The sequence below is a fragment of the Drosophila pseudoobscura genome, chromosome X, assembly GCF_009870125.1.
Source record: "Drosophila pseudoobscura strain MV-25-SWS-2005 chromosome X, UCI_Dpse_MV25, whole genome shotgun sequence".
Classification (NCBI taxonomy): Eukaryota; Metazoa; Arthropoda; class Insecta; order Diptera; family Drosophilidae; genus Drosophila; species Drosophila pseudoobscura.
The window spans coordinates 60,755,072-60,773,542 of NC_046683.1; the positions used below are offsets into that span (position 1 = coordinate 60,755,072).

The following is an 18,471-nucleotide window of genomic DNA, read 5'->3' on the forward strand; positions in this document are numbered from 1 at the left end:
TCTCCTCCGGCAGACGCCGCTAAATTGAACGACACGACAAAGAGTGCGTGAGAGAAAGACAGAAAATCAGTCTGAGCGTGACGTCGGGCGATGCGTAGCCACTGCAAATTGATTTGTTCCTTTTGGCTATAAAAATGATCCGATCTGATCCAGATTCAGCAACCGGATAGATATGGTTATTCTCTATGATTGTGCGTTTTTAGTTTTCTCGAATCTGCAATATTATGGATGCAACAGATTTTCGCCCTTTGTGGAAAGGGGTGGGGCGAAATTTTGAGATATACATGTATGTACGTTTGGAGTGTGGATACCAAATTTGGTTACTCCAGCCTTAATAGTCTCTGAGATTTGTCGATGCCCCAGATTTTCGTACTGGTTATAATAATTATACACTCTAGAACATATAGTCATCCTCTACGATTCTGCGTTTTCAGTTTTCTCGTATATTTGAATTGTGTGGATGCCACAGATTTTCGCTCTTTGTGGGGGCGGAAGTGGGCGGGGCAAAGTTTTGAAATATACTTGTAGCAGTGACATACCACAGAAGTCCGGATATAAAACGTCGTTGCTCTAGCTCTTATAGTCTTTGAGCACTAGGCGCTGATAGGGACGGACAGACGGACGGACGGACAGGACTCAATCAACTCGGTATTGATGCCATTGTTTGCCAGAAATTGTTTGAAAGTGAATGCGCGACAAGGATTTAAATGCAATCCATTGGATAAATTATGCAAATGAAAAAAAATAGCGTGTGGAGGTTTCTATATCCTTTGTTCTTAAACATACCTTTAAAAATTAAATTTAATATACGAAATTGATCAAATATACCATTATATACCTAAATATACCAGCATCTCAATTTCAACGTCAAAATATATCGAAAATAAAATAATAATGCTGCACTGCTGGTGAATGACACTTGGCGCCCATTTGATATTTGAATTCACAACACAATAGTACAGTTCGATTTGACATAAACTATTTAGATTTCGGAGAGTTGCATTTACTTTTTATTTGGCTTAAAAACACCGAAGAGCTTTCGCATCAGCCCCGGGCCATTCCAGTGGCCCGGGAGCATGAGCTTCCAGTACAGCAGCGGCATGAAATCCTTCTTCATGATGAACATCGAGTACCGCTCCTTGTTCTGAGCCACTGGGAACGTTTCTAAGGGCGTCAGACTGTAATCGAACTCCGCCAAAATGCAGGTGCTGTATCCAGTCACCAGCGGGCACGAGGCATAGCCATCGTAGACCTCCGTCAGAGGTTTGCCCTCCATCGCTGCAATCATATTCCGAAAGACAACGGGCGACTGAGCAGCTGTAAATGAAACCCGATTTCAATATTCTAATTCTGTTGCGAGGGCGACGATCGACGGTCTGCTCAAAGCCTTGATTAATCCATTGATTTGAATCTAATCTTACCTGCAGCTGCGGCAGTCTTCGAGTTCGGTGTGCCAGACGAATCCCCGATGGCGAATACATTGCTGTATCTGACATGCTGCAGCGTCGAGTTATTCACATCCACGAATCCCGCCGTGTTCATCAGCTTCCGGCATTTTGTTAGCTCGTCGGGAGCGCTCATTGGTGGCACAGCATGCAGCAGGGAGTACTGTCCGGATAGAAAATGTCATTGACTGCCCTTCGGTATGGCTTTTCAGATAATCATACCTTCTCCTCGCAAAGCTGACCGGGATTCTCGAGATCCTCGAACACAGCTATGTCCTCGGCATGCCGAACCTCCACCAGGTTTCGCCGAGTGTTAACCGTAATGTTCCGCTTTTTGCAGATGGGCCATAGGGCGTCCGCATAGTGTTTCACGCCAAAGAGCACTGGCAGAGCTGTGTTATATGTGATATTCACTTTATCGCGCTTGCCCAGCTAAAGGGAAAGGAGGGGAATTTTTAAAAGATTGTGTCTCTGTTCAATGGCAGTGAATTCATCGGTACCTTGCGGAAATAGTGCTCGACTATGTAGACAATCTTCTGTGGGGCACCAGGACATTTGACAGGGGAATCGGGAAAGGTGAATATCAAGTTTCCGCCAGTTGTTCTTCGCAGTACATCGTAGACGCCCTCCGCATACTTGGGGGAGTAGATGGAACACACCTTCCCATTGGGTATCTCCAGGGCCTCCGCTAGTCCGGGAATCTATATGATACTACCAATTAGCATAAGAATATCTTTTAGGTTGTGAAGAGTTTCCTTGCCTTCTCGTACTTCAATTGCAGGCCAGTGGCAATGAGCAGGAAATCATATTTGATTGTGTCACCTCCGGAGGTGCAGACCGTATTGTTATCCGGATCAAATTCCATCGCCTTTTCCTTCACCCACTTTGCCTTCTTCGGAAGCACCTCGGCCATGGTCTTGTAGGATTGCTCCAGGCGCTTCATTCCGCCTCCAATCAAGGTGAACATCGGCTGATAATAGTGTCTCTGCGTGAAAGAAGTAAAATACTAAGCCGTTGAGTAACTCTTTGGCGGCGCACCCAACCATTCATACGTACATCTTCAGGCTCCAGGACGATCACCTTATCCTTGCCCAAATGAGATGACAGCTTGGCGGCCATGGCACAGCCGCCACTGCCGCCGCCCACAACCAAAACTTTGCAGCTGAAAAAAGGGAATTAAAAAAAGTGTTATATTAAAGTTTATATAACATTACGGATTGCGTGACTCTATTCCCCAAGGATCCTCCATCATGTTTGCCCTTAACCAACCCCTTGGGGCTTTACTTGGACCCCACCCATCCACCCAAGCCCAAAGTTTCACTATTTTATCGATCCTATGCTTAGGCAAATTCTTCATTATCTATTCGTTACCACCATTTATTATATACACATGCTAATCGGTGCAAGATAACTTTTCCTGCAGGTTTCGTTTTGGCTTGCATGGTGATAACTTAATCGTACTAATTGGATTCGCTTGATAGAAATCACAAATGAAAATTAAAGCAATAAGTCGGGAGAGTGGGTACTGAACTTACTCGTGTCTCTCGTAATGCACCTGCGATGTGGAGAAGAGGCGGCCCTGAGAGGGGGCTTCATTGGAACTGTAGATGGGTGCGGCCAGAAGCCTGTTGCACTGCCGGATGCCCAGAGGAATGCGGGAGCTCATGGTGGGGCCAGGTAGATTGGGTGGTGTCAATCAGGCGATCGCTAATTTCGGGAAAAAAACGACGGTCGAACTGAACTTCGAGAGGCGAGGCGAGAGAATGCGGGGGCAAAACTTGCCAGTGTGTTCCGCGAGAGAGAAAGCCGACGAAAAAGCTCTTGCTGTTTGTTGGTTATCAAATGTTTTATACACCCAGCGAAATTGGGACTGCACTTTGGTCACGGTGCGAATTTTGAGAAAACATTTCAAATTTATAGTGGTTTTGTTCTCAGATTAAGCATCGAAATATGTATTTGCTTAACTTGTCAGGGGAAAAAATAAATACAAGGTTATTGTAAACGGCAAGGTACTAACATTTTCGCTTATGTGCAATTGACAGCTTTAAAAAGCTTCAACATGCAGACCGACCTAGCAACCGAACTAATTGCAAAGTTTTCTCAGGCCCCTAATCAAATGTTAATTGCATCGAAATGGAGGCTAATTTTGTATCGGTTTCGAAAAAGTAAAATTCCAAAAGTCCATACAGAGACTACTTATGTACATATATGTAATATATAATATATGTGTACACATATATATGATCATAATAAGAGTCAAGAAAGCCTTACCAACATTTCGCGTTGGCTGTAAAACATGTTTAACCTTGAAAGCTGCTGAAAGCTCATTGTCATGCTCTTCATTTGTTTATAACGCAGCTTTTAGTACATGTACATTCGTACTAAACACCCATAAGCTTTAGCTTGCGTACAGTAGAGCCCCCAAATAACGATTCGATAGTGTCATAGGCTAAAAAGACAAATGACTTCATGAAAAGTAAATCTCAGTCGATTTTAGCAAACAACAGTATTCTGTGGTATACCTATTGGGGCATGATTCTTAAATGGCTTGAATGAGGAATGAGATTCTCGGAATAGTAATCAGTTTGTGGTGAACTTACATCTACTTTCCATCTACTTTTACTGTTTGCTTTTACTTTGCAGTTTATGTACTCTTTAAAGGAGTTAGCTATTCTCACGTCTACACATTTTCATCACACAGAGGTTGAAACATTTCAAGTATTGACATCCATTGATAGAAGAGAACGCAAATTTTTGTATTAAGATCTCGTCTATTCTGTTTCTTTCGAGTTTCCCTTCTTTCCCTTTCTACAAATTTAAATGCTAATCCGAAAAAGATTTCCTAGAGATTGTCACATTGTTAAATGCAAGCTATTAAAAATCAAGACATCCATTGAGAGAATGAACATTTGTTTTATACGATTATTCTGTTCCATTCTGATGTTCCCAACAATGCTAAAAATTTGAAGTCTAATCTGTCAAAGTGTGGTTCACAGAGAAATAGCGCCCCCTAAAGCAGGCAACAATCGTTACATCTATATCCCTTTCAACTATAAAATGATGTAAAGCATGAACTATAATAATCATACTGAATTCTAGCCATTTGAGGATTCCCATTTTGGGGATATTCCATAATTGTCACTAATTGTGTATTAATGTAGTTCCGTTTTGTATGAAATGTTTTCAGGGATTTTCCATAGACCCGCAGACTTATAGAGCCACACACATGCAAGCACATACGTACATGCATGCATCAGGTTTTGTATATATACATATATTATATCACATGATTAAATGAATAGAGTTGCCAATAAATGCGCAATGGGACGACTACGACAACTGTGACAGCCCAATGTTTAATTACGCCATGCTGCTGACTGATTGCAGATGAATGATGGCCCAAGGAGGGGTTGAGCTGGCCAGGAACCAGGACGAGCATCTATAGAGCGCCCGCCGTGGTCGTGGTCGTGGTCGCAGTCGTGGGTAGTTGAGTGGTTGGGTGGTTGGCTATTTGGCTGGTTGGCATCAATTGGAGACAAGCTGGCAATTCAAATGAAGCCCTATTGACGGATGGCCAAATTGGTTGCGCGACTGCGTGGGCGACTCCGTGGGACAATGATACAGTGTACACACAATATATACATAACTTCATATATATATAGAATATGTCAGAGTGGGTGTATGGTGGAGGGGTTGGGTTGAGCTGTGGGTGGGCTCGTAATTTTAAATAGGGAATTACTGAATGGCTGTTGCCAGGGGCAGCGCTTTGACCCAACTGATGGCCCTGATGGGTGGCTGCTGTTAGCAAGGTCTCCCCAACCACAGACGCTAATCAATGAGCGGCTTTCATCATTACGAGTATCATCATCATCATTAAGATGGAGCTGATAAAGGTACTGGTCATTTTGCCGGACTGCTACCTTCTGCCTTTCAATTCGAAGCTGTTCGAAAAGTGTCTACTTCATTTGAATATAACGGTGTCGAGCCACTCGCACCACTCGATGCAAGCACACGACACGCCCCGTCTCCATCCTAGACTCCGAAGTGCATTTCAATTGACGCCACACAAAAATCAATTGAGTTGTGTTTGCCCATGCCCGTCGTCCAGCTGCTTCTGGGAAATCAGAGGCTTTTGATTCTGATTCTGATTCTGGTGCAGCAGCAGCAGCAGCAGCAGCATCAGTAGTGTCTGCCTGTCGGAATCTTTGTGCAATTGGTCCCGGTCTCTGGAATGCAAATAGTGCCAGAGATGCTGGGGAGCAATTGGGTTTGATGGAGCCCACACTGGTGGTGGAATGGTGGCAACAGGTCTGCCAGAGCCACAGCCACAGCCAGTGGAACAATGACGTCTGGGAGCCACCATTGTCTACTGATTGGGCTACTGAATACTGTGGGCAGGCAGATGAAACTAAATCGCGTTGACTCAAATCCCACCTGAAACCCGAACAAATCCGGAATTATCAACATCTGGTCGGCGATAAGAGAGGTTAAGTGTCGGGCACCAGGGCAAATCTCATGTAATCTAATTGAACTCGGAGTATGATTCAATTGCTCCTTTCTGATGGATAGACGGGCGGGAACGGGAACTGGAACTGGAACGGGAGCGGGAACGGGAACTGCCTTAACTCCTTTGACCAGCCACCGCTCCAGAGCTCTGCCATATGGAAATCGATCGACTCTATCGCCAAGTTACTCGTGTCTATCTGCATCGTACTGTATTTTCTAAAAACTGTACTGGCGAATATGTATCTGGAGCACGCATTTCATTTCCATTTCCATTTCAATTTCAATTTCGATTCCCATTCTCATTCCGGTCCAAGCCGATCCGTTCCAATCCTATGGACACTACATGTCTTTTGCGAATATTAATGAGAAAAATGTGATATAAAATAATAAATTTGCATGAATTATTCGCGTGTTCTCGCATTTGAATCAATCAATCAAAGGAGAGCAACAAGTAAAGCTCCACAGTCACAGCCACAGCCAGCCCCAACACCCTCGCAGGGCTCCCGACACACACCGCAAAGGCAAGACGATGTCAAGACGAAGCCAAGACGAGCCCGAAGCAGCCCAGTACCAATACCAGTACAGGCACGAGGGGATGGATGGCATCCCAATCCCCTCCACTGACGGACACCAATACTGTTATTAAGCCCCCAGTGTGGAGTCCAATTTGTCGAGGCTCGGCCGTCCACGTCCGTCCGTTCGTCGTTCCGCCGGTCCGTTCCTCCGAGCAGCAGCAGCCCACTTGTTGATTTCGGGCATGCCCGATACCCGATATAAAAGCATGGACGCTCAACCTTTCGCCACACAGTCCATCATTCGCCACATCCCGAGCAGAACACAGCTCTCTCAGCCGAGAACCCAGAAGCGAACTGAAATCGAGACCCAGCCGCAGCCGCAGCGTCAGAGAAGAGCAGGCCCAAAGAGAAGAGAGCCCCAATAGAACATAACTGTAACTGCTTGTGGCGGTGCGCTCTATTCGGAAACGGCAAACAGGAAACCGAATCCGACTCCTAAATCGAAATCTGCAATAAATTCGAATCTTCATCGAAAGTTCTAGAACTCTAGTGCGAAAAAAAAACTGAAAGTGAAAACGGAAACTCTGTGAAAGTCTTCAAAGTGAAAGCTAGAGGAAAATCGAACCGGAAAATGCAGGTATGTATAGCGATAAAAGTGAAGTTCATCGAAACAAATGTCCGCCAAGGAGCTAGTTTATAGATTAATCTGTGTGTTGAAGATACTCCACGATTAGTCCGAATCATCTTAAAGTGCATTTCGCCAAAGGATACAAATTTTTTACTTTGGGCTTAAAGCCCCCGAGTCTCCAGTATATTTTTTTTTTTTTTTGAGAGTTAATAAAATTGTTGTTAAGATTTCCTCCACATATCGTCCCAATTGGGAAAAGATCTGTCGTTTTAAGTGTAGTTCCCCTACTCGTCTAATCTTAAAAGGAAAAATCCCTTGCCCTGTCTGAATCACCGGACATTTTGTTTACGAATCTCAAATACTTGAAGATTCAAAGCCATTATCTGTTAATTTGTTTGAATTTCTGATCTCGTGCCTTCAATTCCGTAGCTCTTGTGATAAAGAAAGTGCTAAAAAAAATTGTAAAAAATTGTTAAATTGCGTTATCTCATGTGACGTGGGGGCGACTGGAAAAAAGACCTGGACACACGTCTAGACGGAAGTTAATTGAGCCTCTCCATTCCTATGGCAATTGCAATTGGTAGTTCTGTGGTTCTTCAGTTTCAGTTGTGCGAGGCAGTCATTCTCGTCATAATCTAAATAATCATACAATACTCGAAATACGAGCAGAGCTCAGCGAAATTATTTTCGCACTGGGCAACAGATTCTCCAGGCAACAGATAGATTCTTTTTAATAGGCAAAGGCCAGAAATTGGTCATGGCAGAGATTGTAGGGTTCCCGGCGACGCCAATAGGTCTGCTCTCCCGCGCTGGAATGTGATGGAGATCAGAAATGGCATCGGTATCGGGACTTGGATTCAGATCGTATGTTGTTTTTCTGTGCGGAACGGACAATAACATCAAGTGTACGGGCACTTGCGATGGTGCCTCAGGAATATTGCTTTCATCCGCTGAAAACCAAGAGTAAACAAAGTCCTCGACGATGGAGGCGCGATCGTGGGAAGAATCGTAAAGAATGATCAAAACAAATCTCAATCAAAATATTATGAATCCCTTGGCTTCATTTCCCCCAAAATCCGATGCAAAGCCAGAATTAGCGGCTGAGAACTTACCGAACCACAGCGGTTCGATCTAGTTTCAGTTAGTGATACCAAGTCCGGATCTTGGTGTTGCAGTGCAGCCATTTGCCATATGCTGACTCAGTGGAATATGTAGTTGGTGTCAAGTCAGCTTCGACTAGGGGGCTACGTGAGCTTAAAGGCAGCTCCAGTCGCAGACCAGGCCGAGAATTGGTTACATGTCGAGCCGCGCCTGAGCGCCGAGACGTTGCGTTGGTCACGCACTCCTCTGTACCGATCTGCTCCCCTCCACCCCCTCTCCCGCTCTCCTGCTATTCTCCGACTCTGAATCGGAGTCATCGATGCAAACCGAATCGAAATCAATTCAAAAGCAATTAATAATCAGATCACTTTTGTAATAAATCGCAATTTGTTTAATGGAAGAAAAAAACCTAAGCAAAAACCAGAAAGTAAGGCTAGCCCCAGAGGCCGCAGCTTCTGATACCCTATCTTTCTATGGCAGCTATGTGATATGGTCATTCGATTCGAACACAATTTGTTAAAGTTACGCAGAAGTCCCGTGGCACTTAAATTTATTGAGTTTGGTTCGATTCTCTTTAAAAACTCGAACAGATTCGTACACTTATGCTAACGCGTTGCAAGCGTCTCCCCTGCACAAGTATACCCACTGAAGGGTATTCAAATCGAAGGCGACTTTTCGCAATGAAATTAGTAAAGCGCTGCCAGATCGCCGGCTGGTCGGGTGAGGGTCGGTCGGATGGACAGGGGCGCGGGTTCATATGCGTCACTGGCTATTCAGAGAGGGCCCGGCGTGGGGGGACGACAGCAATCACAGTTTTTTTTTTGCAATTTCATTTTGCATTCGCCGCATTTGCATACGATCGCATCGCTCAGAGAGTGGGAGCGAGAGAGGGAGAGAGCGAGCCGAAAGAAAGAGCATAACGCAGCGAAGCTTTGCTCTTCTGGCGCTGCGAAACATGTATATGTATTTATACATGCGCGAGTGTATGTGAGTAAAGCGTCGCTGCCGACGCGGCGAGTAGCACGATGCGGAGAGACGAGCCCCCAACGCTTCGGGTATCACTTGATGCTGTGTTTATCCATTCCGCGTGACGTCGATTGCTCCCCTACTCTAACACATACGCAAGCTTAATTATGTGCTACATACTTCTTTTATATTAATGTACATGTACATACATACATACGTATGTATGTAAAGACAATTAGTAGGATTCTTTAATTGACGGCCCTGTCCTCGTTGTGTTGTTCTCTTCCTCCTCCACACCACTCTACCTCTCTCTGTCTTTCTATTTGCGTATGTGTGTGAGCAACGAGCCCCCTTTTCTACATGCTATTGCGTTCATAATTGTTTTTCAAGCTCCATTGAACTTGGGGCGTGGACGGTGATGATGATGATGCTGATGCTGATGGTGGCGATGATTATAACGTTCAAGTCGAAAACATCTCCGCACACGTCATCAGACGTCATATTAATGCTCTGCCGAAATAAGAGGGGGCTGGTCCTATTAAATGGTAGTTGTACTTTCTTATAAAGATGGCACTCATTTCACGGTCATTTAGGAGTTATACGGACATTCAATCTTAGAAAAAATGAATATTTTTTATGACTATTACATGAAAAATATTCTTTTTATTCATTTATTTAGGGTACTCAGAGCCGAGTAGGATAGGTCAAAATAAAGGGTATTGCCAGCTTCGGATTGCCCATAGCTAACATTTTTTTCTGTTATTGTTTTCTTTTGCCAAATCATTATAATGAAGTGATTTCAATTAAATGGGAACATTAGAGAGATAAGAAGCCGCTAAAGGGGTAGGGAAAGGAACGAGTGGTGGGATCAGAATAGTTCACAAAGGGCACGTTTCGAATTTGTTACGAGTATAATTTCAAATAGTGCTTCTATCATCTGGAACTGGCTTTGGTGCAAAAGCGAATGAGGTTCGCTATAAAAACCTATTATTTGTTTACTTTTCCAATTCACAAGCCTCTTGTAGGGCAGGCACAACCTCATTTAGTATTTGGAATATTTGAATTTAACGATTTCCATATGACTCATCATCGACAGCATACTCATGAAGTGGCACGGCACTCTCACACACGAACATGGCCATGCATACATACATACATACATACATACATATGTATGTATGGAGGTAGGTACGAAGAGGCTCAGGGTTATGCTCTCCGGCTTGGGTTCACCTCTGCCCGCTCAACTTTTTGGTGCAGCGAAGAGCGCACCCATGGCGGTGGCAGCGGCAGAGGCAGAGGCAGAGGGAGAGCGGATTAAATGGCTGATGCAATCGTGAAGCAAATTGGGCGAGAGTCGGATCGAAGTCGGAGTCGGAGGCAAAAGACAGAGTCAAAGTCGTCGCCATCGCTCCGGTGGTGGTCGATTGGGTGCTCGGCAGGTCGCTTGCTCGACTTGTTGCACAACAAACAGAAGGTAACCGGAGACCGCAACCCCGCCGCACACGTTCAAATTAAGCCGACTGAAGAATGCCAGAGAATCAGATTACGATTCACACACACACACTTAGAGAGGGAGAGAGAAAGAGAGCGGGAAATGCAGTGAGTAGGGGAGGCGAATGCACTTTACATACATACATACATAAATAATGATCGAACGGCAGGTTAATTGATAAATTACTATACACATTATGCATCGCACTCGCACTCTGATAGAGGAAGTTGCATACACCATAAACCATACATCAATTCCGATTTCCATTATACTTCCAATTCCACTTCCAATTCCAATTCCGATACGCCTCCTTGCTGTAATGACAATGTTAGTGTTAATGTACATGTTAAATGTTAATGCCACCAGCTGTCCGTCATCATCTGTCAGCCCGAGAGCTAAACAATTAGTGATAATTGCATTTCATTGGGACTACTCTACTCGTAAAATTTTCCACTTTTAAGAGAGTGGAAACGTGATATGTGGTTTCAAAAATTTTCCATTCCGTTTGCTGTTATGCTCCGCACATTACATCTACTCGTACGCACTACGCACTGCGCACACGCTGGCGCACAGAAGATAGATGCTTGATCTCGTTGCGATGTAGAACAGCGACGCGTCTGATAGTCGACCGCCAGAGAGGGGAGGGATCGGAAAGAAATTGTGCTATCAAAAGCTGGGGACCCGATGCTCCTTATACTTTAGTTCAAGTTCAGGGCGAAGAATTGCACCCTGGGGGGACCAGAAACTTTTCGAAGGGAATTTCCGGCACTTTCTCGAGCAGTACTGGACATTGGAGGAGACTTGGAAGACAACATAGAAGACTTGCACAGTTCTATTGTATTCTTGGCCGGAGTACAGAAGCTATTAAATGGGAATTTCCGCCACTTTTCAATGGAATTGGCTGGCAAATTCTGATCTAGGCACAGTCATGTGTCGCTCTGTAGGGTTTTCCAATTCTCTGAACTGACCTTTCATCGGCTCAAGGCGACACGAGCTCTCTGCCATCCATTCCCCCCCACTCTTATTTCCGCTGCTGCGCATGTGCGTGTGTGGCACCGACAGCGACACCGACCGATACCCAGCCGATACCAGGCCGATGGTAGGATGGTAGGAGACCAAGTCGAGGCCTCCTCACTGTTGCTAGGCGGCTGCACATACGCACAGACACACTCGCAGTCATAGCAGTCGTATCAATGACAGCAGGCAAAAAGCAAAAAAAAAAAAACACCATGAAAACGGCACAGAATTTGTGGCATGAACATGAATTTTCTCACGTCGTCACCAGCGGCGTTCCAGTGGCTGCTCCGCTGATCGGCTGCTCGTTCCAACCCACACACCAGTGCAACCTGCAGTCCAACAAATGTTTCCGACTGCCGACAGTTGCCTGTGCACACGTGTATCTGTGTACGAGTATACGAGTGTACGAGTCTATCTGTGTGGCTGTATCTCGGGCTGAGTGTGACGACTGGTCTTGGTCTCCGTTGCATGTTGCACTATCTTTTCCCCGAACTCTCCATCTGTCGCTCTGACTGTCCGTCTGTCCGCCTGTGCGTCTGGCTCTTGGTCTCACTTTGAATGAGCCGTCCTCTAGTCCCGCTTAAGTCTCTCCTCCTCCTCCTCCGCCCCGTGTTGGTGTCGTGTGGTTCCGGTGATGCTGTGGCACTGTTGGCTCTGGAGGTGTTGCTATCGCCTGTCACGACGTTAATTAGCAGAAAAGTGCAAACGATGCGGCGCTGTTGCTCCACGAGTGGTGGTGGTGCCTCTGGGGAAGAGATCTACCCATTATCCATTAGCGGAAGCGAGCCAATTTGGCTCACCCATGCACCAAATGCACACATGCACAAATGCACGAAGTATCTTGGGGAACGTCCACTGTCATGATGCAATAATTTGTGCCATCAAGCCACCGAACAATACGATCATACGATATCTTCGGCGAGTGCCAGGCCTCGACCTCTCTTCTCTCTGTGGGAGAAAACCAGCTCGAATGCGGGCTTGATGGTTTCTAGGAAATGGAACCTATAAATCTACGTTTCGAATGAAAGAGGAGCGGCTGTGGCAAGGCGAGAAGGCGGCAAGGCGGCAACCTAATTGACGAGACGAGCGATGACAATAATGGCCGATCCACCTGAGTGGTCTGTGACGTCGGATGCCCATGAATATGTATGCCACGAACCGATCCACGATCCGAGAGATGATCTCATTTTGGTGAGGGGATGGAAATGTACAGTTCTGTTCGGGTTCAAAGATTGCATCCGTGTCGCCTTTATAGGAAATACAGCCTAGCCTGGAAATAAAGCTAGGAAATGCAACGCAACCAACCCCTATCCTGAAAAAGAAGAAAGCAGTGCAATATTTTTGCTCTGTGGCGACGTGCTCCCGCTACCCTCCCCATTTCCCAGGGGGTGTGGGGCTCTCATCAGCAATACATCCCCATAGAGGCATCCATCGCCATCGAAAGGCCATTTCAATTCAGTGCCCCTTACGTCAGCGTTACGATATATCGCTGGCAACGCTTTGAGGTGTGCCGGCAGATAGCCAGAGCCCGGAGCGGAGACGGAGACGGAGACAGTGGCAGTGGTAGAGGCAGAAGCAGAGGCAGAGGCAGAGACAGAGGCACGAGACACAATTTCAAGCACCTGCAAGATTTTTCTCTCAATTGAATTTCGCTTTGTGCCGAACCGCCACCGCGGCCAATTGACCGGAAAGAGGGGTGCCGGTGGGGCGGGGCGGAGGTGATTTTGTGGTCGGACGATTTGTGTAACGTGCAATAAATAAATTACCCATAGAATTGAATCTAGTTGCAGTCGTTGTCGATGTCGATGTGGCCCGTCGATAAAGCGAAGAAAGAAAACTAGTCGAGAACCCGTCCCGTGCCGTCCTATCCCGCCACTCCACGCCGCTCCACTTCCCTCCATTCCACACCACACCACTCCACTCCACACCACAGCAACCGCAGTGGGGGCTGGGGCTGCCGCCCGGCAACAGTCGCCGGTTCGGACCGGACCGGCTCCACGCCACACGGCTGCCGGGCACAGCGGAAAGCGAACACGCGATGTGGCTGCCAGTCTGTCTGCCATTTTGGCTGCACCTCCCGGCGGTGCCGGCGGCAGCGGCGGCACCTCCATTACAATCTCAGTCAACGACTAGTTTTATGCCTCTGCCTGTGCCTCGGCCTCTCCTCCGCCTCCTCTCAAACAGCACACACAAAGATACAGATACAGATACAGCTACAGATATACGACTGCCGGGCAGTCAGCATTGCTACACTGTGTGGTATCTGCCCCTCCGCCTTTCTGCGCGATCTCTCTCCCGTTCAGCCCCCATCCCATCCCATTCGACCAAGCGACGATCGTCGCAGACAAACTGGCACTCACTCTTGATTGCAATGAAACGAGCGGCTAGAGGGACAGAGGGAAGCGGACAGACTCGGTCTCGGCTAATGGAACCTTGCATGATGATCGGTCGAATCTTGCCCCCAACCGCAGTCCCATTCCCAGACACGAAGGAGGAGAAGTGGTCTACACTGGCATCGCCAACTGTCTGTCAATTGGCTGAAAGCCAGGTCCCAAGATAAGGGAATGGGTCCGAAAGGGTTTGGGGGAATCCTGCCATGCAACAATTAAATCGAGACGAATTTATGAAATCAAATCCCATCGCACATATAAGATCATATTTATTGGTCCCAAGTCCCAAGGAGGAGGATAACTAGCAGCGAAGCCGCAGTGTGTCCGTTTTGTTCCGGACTGTCCCGCTCCCGCTCCCGCAACACCGCTCCGGCGGCGGCCACACAAAGAATTACATATGAATTCAGATTCTGGTCGACGAGGCGGCTTGTCACACGAGACAGCCACAGAGAGAGAGAGAGAGAGAGAGAGGGAGAGGGAGAGAGAGAGAGTCAGAGAGCAGCAGCGGCGACGACGGCGGTGCCTCTGCTTCTGTGTGTATCTGTGCGTTTGTGTGTGTTTCCGTCGGATGCTCTCCGCTCCGGCTGGGCACACGAGTATAAATAAAAGAGCCCGAGTCTGTGACGGCCAGTTCATTTACAGTTTTTCGCTGTTGAACAACAAACTTAGTGTCAGTGCCAGCGCCTCGCTTCCAAGCCAATATTCAAACCAATCCAATCACAAACCGATACGATCCGAAACCGATCCGATCCTCGCTCTTTTCGTGAATTGCCACCGTCGGACAGACCGAAGCCTCCATTGACACACCTTGACTTGTGAATTGTAATGTCGATGAACCGTGCGTATTCAAACGAGTGCCGCGCCAACCAAACCACCTCAACAGCACTGTCACTGCCACTGCAATTGAAGAAGTCCATATCTACATCTATATCAATAGATATATACTAGATCCACTGATCGATTCCGCTGATTCCGCTGATTCCGATCGAATGTGCCAAAGCCGTCAGCTCGACATTCGCTACGCCGAATATCACTGAAAGCCAGCCACCAAGCCGCTGCTTCCTCTCCAGCCCCTCCCCAAACGTGTCCGTGTGTGTCCTTCGTCTCCAGCCAGACCACAAGCCGATCTGCATCCGAATCTGCAGCGTGTGCGATAAGCTCCAGTCAAGATTCCGCCAACACTGAGCTGCGCGACCGCCAAGACGGCATCCATCGCCGGACCTATGTCAGTGCAAAGCCAACTGCTGCTGAACTTCAACCAGAAAACCCAAACGAGGAACCACAACAATATAGAGCTGATAAATTCGTTCATAACATAACGACGAGCGGATCTCTTCTGACTGCCGAAAGAGACCCAACGCAATCGCGACCGCCTGTTCTTATATATTAAACGTTAGGGAGAAATTTGCAAACATTTTTTACCGGAAGAGAAAAAAGAAATCAAATCAAAAGGTGAGCCATACTTCTCCTACTGTACGATAGAAAATATACCATACTATACTATATGTATCTAGTCTCGATAAAGTGGTGCTGCCACGTCAATCGGGTGCTTTGGATGAGTAATCGTCAAGCCAACAATAGACGGTGTTCAGACCTACAAATCCGCAATCCACGATCCCTATCTATGAAATTTCCCCACGGATTGCGTGGTTTCTATTTCCAATTCGAATTTAAAGAGAATCAAATCAAATCGAGTCGCCCCCGGTCCCGAGTGTTGGAAAAAGTTCCCAATCGAAGGGCAAATTGAGTCGAAAAATAAATGTCTGATGCAACATTCGCCAACGATTCGCGAGACTTGATCGGGGTATTATACATACACACATAATACCCTCGAATACCTGATTGAATAATTAATCGGTCACGCAGTAGTCCAGTCCCGTCTAGACGCCACTGGCCCTTGATCCCAGGCGTGGGTGCGTCGTGTAGTGTAGTGTAGTGTAGTGTTTGGGAACAGTGTTGTGTTGTCAGTTGTTTCTCGGATCCACTGACGTCACAGTGTAGTGTCACTCCAAATTTCGATTTCAATTTATCATCCTCACTCGGCCCACGCGAACCGCCGAGACACTGTAAAAAGAGATAGATTCTCATTCAATTTTCGGGTGTCAGCAGAGCCGCGTGGTATTGTGAAATTCAGATTTTGGATTTCGGATTTCAGTTTGGGGGTGAGTTCTGAAAGGATTTCTGGGTAGATCTCTGGACATTTCGCAATGTTCTAGAGAGCTCTGCCCCCAGATAGACACTGCCACTCGAAAAGGCCTTGCGCTCTTATCGGGGACGCTAAGACCTCCCCTGGTTGACGAGTATGTATAATTGCTAGCGATAACCGGGAGGAGGAGCATGACTGGCCGATCGCCAAGTGACTATCAAGTCGTTGTTGAGTTTATTAACCTATATTATAGTCGGAGTCGGTCGGATGATGATGATTGTGATGTGATGTGATGTGATGAGATTGAGATGTCTTTGCAGTGGAATTTGATACTGGCTTTGAACTTTGCACTCATTTCCGATTGGTTCGTTCTCTTACAGAAAATGAATTTAAGTTTGTGCGCCTTAGCGCTGCTGCTGTTCGGCAGCCTCTCGAGCGTCCAGAGCCGTGCCGTGGACATTGTAGACGATAGCAACGATGTCGACAACTCCATCGAGGCGGAGCCGGAGGAGAAGCCCCGAGGACGCCCCTTCGAGGCCGACTGGCTCAAGTTCACCAAATCGCCGCCCGCCAAGCTGCAGCAGGCAGCCGGCGCCACCCTGGAGATTGTCTGTGAGATGATGGGCTCCCAAGTGCCCAGCATCCAGTGGGTGGTCGGCCACATGCCGCTCTCTGAGGTAAGTCCAGTACACTGGAGGGAGCTCCTCTTGAGCAGCAGCATGCTGATCGCGCTCCTTTATCTTCAGATTGAGAACCTCGAGTCGAATGTGGTGTCCGAGGATGCGGCCAGTGCCATTGTCCGCGTGCGATCTGTACACATCATCGATCACATGCTGAGCGAACCCCGCACCTACACCTGCGTGGGACGCACTGGCTCCAAGACCGTCTACGCCAGCACCGTGGTCCACCCAGTGCGCTCCGATCTGGTTGATATGCGCATGGTGCGCGAGAAGCAGTATCCGGGCCCCCAGAAGCCGCGCATCATCTACACCGAGAAGACCCATCTGGATCTGATTGGCTCCAGTGTGATGCTGCCCTGCAAGGTGCACGCACGGCCCCGTGCCGAAGTCACTTGGTTGAACAACGAGAACAAGGAGGTTGTCCAGAGCCATCGCTACAAGGTGCTGCCCACGGGCGATCTGCTCATCTCGGAGATCAAGTGGGAGGATATGGGCAACTACAAGTGCATTGCCCGCAACTCTGCTGGCCGCGACTCAGCCGACACCTTTGTTTATCCTGTACTTGTAAGTATCCTCTTCTCTACTATTCTCTATCTGTCTACTCGTACATCCTGTAGGATGTAGGAATTATGCTAGAGTGAAAGCATTTTACTAACAAACCCTATCCGTTTGCTTGTTCTATTTGCAGAAGGAGCAAGACTAAAGATCCCACCAAAACTACACAAATCAAAGGGCTATTGGATTGACAGCGACAGAGAATTCATCTAGTTAGTTAGATAGATCAAATGCCTTCGAAGATGCGAGAAAACAAAACCGGAATGTGCTAAGAAAAATCACAAAAAAACACCCAAAAAAACAAAAGAAAAGAAAAATAATTATTTCGAAATGAAAGAAAGTAAGGTCATACGTTGTACAATGTAGGTTAAGAGCCAGTTTAGATTGTAACCCAGGTAATCTGTAATCCATATCTAATGCCGGCTTAGACTATAAAATTTCCTATCGACTTAAACGCATCGAATAGCTATTACATCGAATCTTATCCACCATATGTACGCGTATATGGTTTCCTTCAATTTTAGTTTTAGTCATCAGGCTTGTAATCAAATCACACGTCTTGTTCTGTAAGCGCAGCAATGATGGTTCCTAACGATTCAGGCGAGCTCTAGTTAACCTTAAGCTCCAACGTAAGAGTAATTGGCCGTTTACTTAATGAGGGTGCCCCCAGCACCCAGCACCACCCAACCCCAACAATCAGTCACCCAATTCGTATTTATGTGCACCGCAATCATTTCTTACAACTAATTTATTGATCGACAAAATTCATCCAGCAATTCATCGCAATCCATACAGAATCACCGCACGGAATAGTATTTCACGGAACGAATCAGCAGTTTCATAGGCTACCACCACATCCACAACCCAACTAAAAATACGATAAATACATGTTTTATTATTATTTTGTAAGCTAAGTGAACTGAAATATGGTTTTCTCTTAATTTGTTTAGTCTGTTTTTTTTTTGAATAAATAGAAAAAGAAAAGCGAAGCGATCAGAGTGTGTGTCTAATACTGGGGGGATTGGGCAAA

At 46.7% G+C, this 18,471-nt stretch overlaps 2 protein-coding genes across 5 annotated transcripts; one reads left to right on the forward strand and one right to left on the reverse strand.

The window, feature by feature from the left end:
- Nucleotides 1-913: 913 nt before the first annotated feature.
- Sqor (Sulfide quinone oxidoreductase) lies at nucleotides 914-3,357 on the reverse strand. 2 transcript variants are annotated; one of them, XM_001353013.4, is made up of 7 exons: nucleotides 2,981-3,357; nucleotides 2,502-2,607; nucleotides 2,206-2,430; nucleotides 1,946-2,146; nucleotides 1,668-1,877; nucleotides 1,422-1,608; nucleotides 914-1,317 (listed from the first exon to the last, which is right to left on the reverse strand). In XM_001353013.4, exons 1-7 carry the CDS (start codon nucleotides 3,109-3,111, stop codon nucleotides 1,004-1,006), a joined length of 1,374 nt encoding a protein of 457 aa, XP_001353049.2. In that variant the 5' UTR covers nucleotides 3,112-3,357; the 3' UTR covers nucleotides 914-1,003. The 2 variants fall into 2 exon arrangements, with proteins under 2 accessions (XP_001353049.2, XP_033239285.1); XM_033383394.1 differs by lacking the exon at nucleotides 2,981-3,357 and adding an exon at nucleotides 2,817-2,902.
- A 3,404-nt stretch (nucleotides 3,358-6,761) lies between these two features.
- On the forward strand, nucleotides 6,762-18,360 carry ImpL2 (Ecdysone-inducible gene L2). 3 transcript variants are annotated; one of them, XM_015188620.2, is made up of 4 exons: nucleotides 6,762-7,103; nucleotides 16,587-16,883; nucleotides 16,953-17,450; nucleotides 17,575-18,360. In XM_015188620.2, exons 1-4 carry the CDS (start codon nucleotides 7,098-7,100, stop codon nucleotides 17,587-17,589), a joined length of 816 nt encoding a protein of 271 aa, XP_015044106.1. In that variant the 5' UTR covers nucleotides 6,762-7,097; the 3' UTR covers nucleotides 17,590-18,360. The 3 variants fall into 3 exon arrangements, with proteins under 3 accessions (XP_015044106.1, XP_015044105.1, XP_001353048.3); XM_015188619.2 differs by lacking the exon at nucleotides 6,762-7,103 and adding an exon at nucleotides 14,653-15,512; XM_001353012.4 differs by lacking the exon at nucleotides 6,762-7,103 and adding an exon at nucleotides 16,074-16,222.
- Nucleotides 18,361-18,471: the final 111 nt, after the last annotated feature.

Bases quoted from the DNA above. Each gene is read 5' to 3' on its own strand.
- ImpL2 (XM_015188620.2), top strand. The intron at 16,884-16,952 runs GTAAGTCCAGTA...CTTTATCTTCAG, and splicing joins GCCACATGCCGCTCTCTGAG to ATTGAGAACCTCGAGTCGAA.
- Sqor (XM_001353013.4), bottom strand. From the start codon at position 3,111: ATGAGCTCCCGCATTCCTCTGGGCATCCGGCAGTGCAACAGGCTTCTG. The intron at 2,431-2,501 runs GTACGTATGAAT...TCTTTCACGCAG, and splicing joins TCGTCCTGGAGCCTGAAGAT to AGACACTATTATCAGCCGAT. The intron at 1,878-1,945 runs GTACCGATGAAT...CTTTCCCTTTAG, and splicing joins TCGAGCACTATTTCCGCAAG to CTGGGCAAGCGCGATAAAGT.